This window comes from Branchiostoma floridae, chromosome 9 (assembly GCF_000003815.2).
Source record: "Branchiostoma floridae strain S238N-H82 chromosome 9, Bfl_VNyyK, whole genome shotgun sequence".
NCBI classification, from domain to species: domain Eukaryota; kingdom Metazoa; phylum Chordata; class Leptocardii; order Amphioxiformes; family Branchiostomatidae; genus Branchiostoma; species Branchiostoma floridae.
The window spans coordinates 18126924-18132970 of NC_049987.1; the positions used below are offsets into that span (position 1 = coordinate 18126924).

At 38.4% G+C, this 6047-nt stretch overlaps 1 protein-coding gene across 1 annotated transcript in view; it reads left to right on the top strand.

Annotated features, from left to right (window-relative positions):
- The window catches only part of LOC118422412 (DNA-binding protein RFX6-like), a gene marked incomplete in the record, with an annotated part of 39989 nt that overhangs the window by 21129 nt on the left and 12813 nt on the right, over positions 1-6047 (top strand). The window contains 1 exon segment of the mRNA XM_035829953.1: positions 4293-4400. Coding sequence (XP_035685846.1) covers positions 4293-4400 — 108 coding nt within the window.

Here is a 6047-nt window from a genome sequence, read left to right on the forward strand (position 1 = left end):
TAGACAGAACAAGTGCTATATAAAAAACACCACTTCAAAGGTCCCTTCAATGTACAAAACCCCCTTTGATGAGTTAACACATGTCTTATGTTCTAATTTCTTTGCGCGATCTCTCAAGCTCGGATAAACTTCAAAAGATCATTCTCTCCTATATTTCGCTCAAGTAGCGGCATTCCTTGGGAGTCTTGTTGTAAACACTTTCAAATTTTTTGAGTGTCTGTGGTGCTTGGTGCTGAACGACCGGCGTTGTGCAAGTCGATTCGTTGTCCGTGGAAACGGGTTTGGTACCAACTATGGTCTACCAAAATTAAAACGGCGTATCATAAACTATTTTTCATAGTTGAAGCATCTTTTATTTTGTCCTTAACATCTTTTTCAAAGGCTTGATGCGTAGGGTTTTTAAGTGGTATTCTAAAAACTGATGAAAGAGGAACTATGTTCAGTAGAATTGTATCGCATACACCTCCGGCTCTGAATCACCAAGGTACAGTCACCTAGGCAGTGCCATTCTCACAGCATTCCTCACTTAAACCAGACGTCATTTATCACTTCTAGCCCTTCCCCCTATCTACTTTGATCTGAAGGCAAGGTACCGCCTTGGGACTCTGTTCCCTCACACAGACAGCCCACTGCCATTGTTTGTCCGTGACCTTGTCCAACGGCTTGACATTTGACAGGCTAATGGTATTTGGTTAGGGAGAAACATGGTGGCATTAGCGGGGACCATGTTTGGCGGTTGGGATTATTAGCGATATGAGTTCGTCATGTGTGTCCGGTGGGTAACATGGTTGTTTCCTTGCCGATCTGACGGAAGCAGAATCCGGTGGAAAGATCTACAGATGAATAACAAACATGCATATTAAGTTTTTTAAGTAAAGTAGAAAAAACCTTTGAGGAAAGTTCGCAGATGTTATTGGTATGTGATACAATGATTCTTATACTTTTAGAAAAACGGTCAAAGCAAGTGATTTCTGAACAGTACTATTATATCATTTATCACTTTTATTGTGATTTTTTACTAGTAAATGTGTAACGAAAAGAATATGTTCATTTCTGTTGTATTTACAATCAGCTACGACTCACATAGTTTGGAAGACTCATACCGTATGAAAGAAAGTCACCAAACGTAATGAAATATATGAATCTTAAAACAGAACGTATCTCAAGGCGATTTACAAATCAGAGGTCGTTCTGGTAGAAGGTTTGATTGCGAAGCGCCCCCCTCCCACATCCCACAGCTGAACCGTCCACTTAACCCCAGCAAGCCGCCCGGATGATGTCATTGTTTGCCATCAGGCAGTTGTTAGTCCAGAGTCAACATACTACAACACACCGGAACAGAGTGTGACTGCTGATAGGTCCAAAAGCCGCATGTTTGTACATATTGCTACATGGGTATGATTTAAACAACGCCCCGGGTTTGATAAGCATTGTTTGCTCTTGCCAGGCGCTAGCAGGTTCTGTTAAGTGTAACTTTGCTTGCGTTGGCTCTCCCTCCACACACACAACTCCCATTCACAAAACCAGGGTCCACTCGCATACTTTTGTCGGCTCTAGATCTCCAACGAACTTTAACACAAAAGACTAGGGTAAAGTACGGTAAAATTGAACCACATTTTACCTTTATTTGATACATTTTTGGCGTTATCTCTGAAGTGTTGATGATAAGAATCCAATCATAGTGGATTACAAGTCTCTGCCAGAGAAGACAGGTCAGCAAACAACTCAGCAAAACTGATACAAAAAATTCACACTCTTGTTTGTCTCCAGACGATTTACAATAACGCTTTGACATGGCAACAGTGTCAAAACAGATCAATGAAAATAGACCCAAATGTGTCTATGAGTGGATATGGATTAAAAAGCCTGGAAAATATTTATCATTGGTGTTTCAAAAAGGTGAGCCATTGTTTCTAAGGCAGTTAGGCACAAACATCCCCACTGTGTTGATATACTCATTAATCACAATACGGCGTTTGTGCTTAAATAGGGCGAGCCCGGCGGCTGCATAAATAACATGACATCTGTCACCCTAGGTGTTCACTCAGTGTGTTTGTATCAATACAAATATACAATCGCCGCCCTAAAGTAGAAATAAAGGGGAAATAGTGCCTAATTGCACCAAAGACATACAACTAAATTTAACTGGACCACAGTACATTTGAGGCTTATGTTATGACGCTTCTAGTTCTTGTTTTCAATGCACAATTTACTCGACGGGGTCACAATCGTCGTAGGCCGTCGTACCATTTTTCGTCGTAATCAAGCAGGCTGTGATGCATAGGACCAACAAATTGAAGACGAAGATCTTAGAAAAGTTTCCGTAACAAGACAACTAAATTTGGCAAGACGTACGCACGGATATCAGAAAGTGTCATTATATTTTTTGGATCGTACGATGGTCGTACAACGTATATGCGTGACCGGGTCACCAAATAGTCGTGAGACCAACAGCAAAACATCAAAACATTTGATCTGAATACTCTGGTTAAAAGGCATAGTCAAAAGACAGCCAAAGTCAGAAAACAATGCCCTTTTATTCATTTATTTTTCATCCTATCGATCTGTTTATATGTTCTGCAAATGTATATTTCAAGTGCATGTAAAAGTCCAGTGGATATAAAAGTGAGTATTAATTCGACTCAGATCATTAACAAACCATTTGCACTGTCTTCTTAAATTTACAGTCAAATTGCTCCTAAGTTTCAAGAAGGCAATGGCGCTCTAAAACGCATGATATATAAAATAACGACCACCAAAACATAGAAATAAAAAAAACAGACACATAAAATCATGCATTTATAACAACCAAACGAATACCAGCACGTTGATAGAAATTTATCTTTCGTGACATAATGTAATTAAGTTTTGCGTATGTAAAGTCACATTCTTTCCATACACCTCAATTTAGATACAGCTAATAGATATAATAATAAAAATATAACGATATCAGAAAGCAGCATTGGAAGCTCACAGAGGCTTTGTTATACAAAAGTTTATCCAATAAAAAGTACAAACCAGAAGAATCACTGTAATAACAAATATCATAATGTAATCATTGTATACATGGGTGTGGTTGGAATAATGTAATTACGAACATCAAACAGGAGAAGCTTTGATACGCCCTAAGATAAGTCCAGGTGTTTCAATAGTCGTTACAAATGTCCGACTCACATAGGTGTAGTCATTGGTTCCGTTTGCTTAGCTCCAACTGTGACATATGGTCGAATGTAGTACTCTACAATGTCGTCAGTGTTGTTGTCTACTGGTGACCTATATAGGCAGGCTTGGTACATTGTTGGTTGTGATCATAACAATGGACCTTTTGAAGAGCAGTGCCTGCAAAAAAGTTTTCAAAAATGACAATGATAAAATGATAAGTTATGAAAATGAAACTATGGCTTTTGCTTTAGGTGCGTTTGTAACAGAGTGAAACCTGGACGCCTTCCTAATATGACTATACAAGTCACATGGACACAAAAGGTTTCCTTGTATAGCTAAACACATGAAAACTCAAGTCTTCCTTATTGCTAAAAACCAGGACACCAAAGGCTTCCCTATGTATCTAAAAAAACTGGACACAAAAGGCTTTCTTAATAGATAAAATCCTGGACACCAAAGGATTTTATAGCTAATAAAACTGGACACCAAAGGCTTCCTTGTATAGCTAAAAACATGGACACCAATGAAAGGCTTTCTTATATAGGTGAGAAAAAACAACTTTAGCTTTATTTGTTTTAGCTTGAAACACCTATGCAACTTCCTCTTTCATATTTATTATTTTTGACACCCAAATATTACTTTAATAGCTTGGCACCAATGATCTCTTTTAGTGCTACAAATCTTGCTCAAAGATTTCCTTTGATAGCTAGAAATCTTGACACTTGAGGCTTCCTATCATAGCTAAAAACCTTGACACCTATGACTTTCTTTTATGGCTGAACTTTTGATCACCAGGGCCTAGTTTGATAGGTGGAATTCTGAAAAGTTTCGACACCAAAGGCTCACTTTTATGGCTTGAAACCTTCTCACAAAGGAACAAACATTATTCTAGCAGATAGTCTTTCAAATTGATACTGTGAAAAGCATATTTGACAGACAACACTTGGACAGCATAGGTCTTGTTTCATCATTCTATAACTAAAAGATCCTAAAACCTCGACCCCGTATATCTGGAAACCTGGACACTACTTGACACTCTTTCACAGCTGAAACCTTCTCACAAAGAAAGAATTCTATCCTTGACACTTTGAAAAACATATTTGACAGGCGATACTTGTGTTGTTCCACAGGGTGGGTTCACCAGGAAATATTCCCTCAGCTCCAAGACAGGGACACTGCTACCTGAGTTCTGCAAGGCTGAAAGTCTCATTCTGGACTCAGACATCGGGAAAGACAAGGTAAAATTGATTCTGAATACTTGTCTTTTTGGGGATAAATGTATATCTTCGCATAACAATACATAACGGTAGTCCACCTTTATTAGATAGGTAACCTATGTGACTCTGTTGTTTCTAAAAACAGGGTTTTTAGGGATAACACGTCGACGAAGAGTGGTTTCAAACTGCACTATTATCAATACCAACCTGCAATATTTTGAATATTTGCAGCTTGAAACAACCGTCCGTCGACTGGACATCCCTAAATACCCTACTTTTTAAAACAACGGATAAAGAATAGAGGTGGAATAGCGTTAGGTATTTTGTTTTCAATAAAATGATAACTTTTCATCCATACTCTCGAATTTTTGACCTGATCTTTATTTCTTAAAGATTACTGAAAATGTTTCGATAACTTCTGTCTTTTACGTTGGAAAATGACATTAATGTTATTTGCACGATGACTTTTATATACAATCGACTTAGCGTACTTGGTAACTATACTCTGCAAGTCCTTTTTATTCATGATGGAAATTTGAATTAATTCTAGAAATCACCTTTCATTGGTTTCGCAGGTATCAAAAAGAAAATATCCGCTGATCTTGTATAATGTTATCTAAAACTCAACCCAAAAGCCAATGATTGAACAATACATTGATTTTAAGTAAATTTTCATGCCATTTCTTTCCTTCTCGCATTAATGAATTGACATAACCGAAGAAGTTTATCCACTGAATGACATCAAGACATCTTAAGATCTTGATAAGTCTTAAGATCATAGAGCTTTGAGTCTTGAAAGACAAAATGCTGAGTGTAAGGACACCAACGAAGGCTGCAGCTTATCGTAGCAGTAAGGGTCAAGAGGCGATTCGTTTTGCAACTTTGCCTTTGGATATCATTAACCCTACGGCAAATACTGGCTTTGTTTGCTGTCTATTTCTGATGTTCATAATCCGCCTTTACGCGCCCATGTACAGTATAACAGATGGAGAGGGCTGCTACCAGTAGATTTAGCCATTACTCGGCAAACATGTTCGCCCGGGCCATATGAAATAAATGATGACATTTTGATTTGTTTGGTAAGATTAATGTAATACACAAACATTAGGACGGATTGCAGCATTTTCCTGTCTTTTAATCGAACAACATCTTTTCGCAAGTAGGCGATGATAAAGGTGGCATCGCACTGCACTTGGAGCACTGGTGCGGCACTGCGGGGTTCGAAAGATTACTCAACGAATTTCAAAGATATTGAACAAATTTTCTTACGTTTTGTGAATTTCGTTGTCTTTTAAGTCATACTTTTACATGATACCCAATATCTAAATTGTAAAATGAAGATAGCGAAAATAACACAGCAGTGCCGCAGTGAACGAACGCCGCAGTGCCGCACCGGTGCCCCAAGCACAGTGAGATACCACCTTTAATGAAAGTTTTGTGAAAAACAATTCTCAGGACTTTGGAATAGATGAAACGCAAAGGAAAATGCCACGTTGATGCGACTATTTTTGTAAAGTCTGATATTGATAAGAGTTTGCTTATGGGCAAATGGCACCGTGCAGCTTAATTGTAAAGTGTTCGGCCCCAAAAACCAAACGGCCAGGGTTCGATCCCTGATATGTGCCATTGTGCCCGATGTCTGCTTTTAGGAAATATTTCACTCGGGTA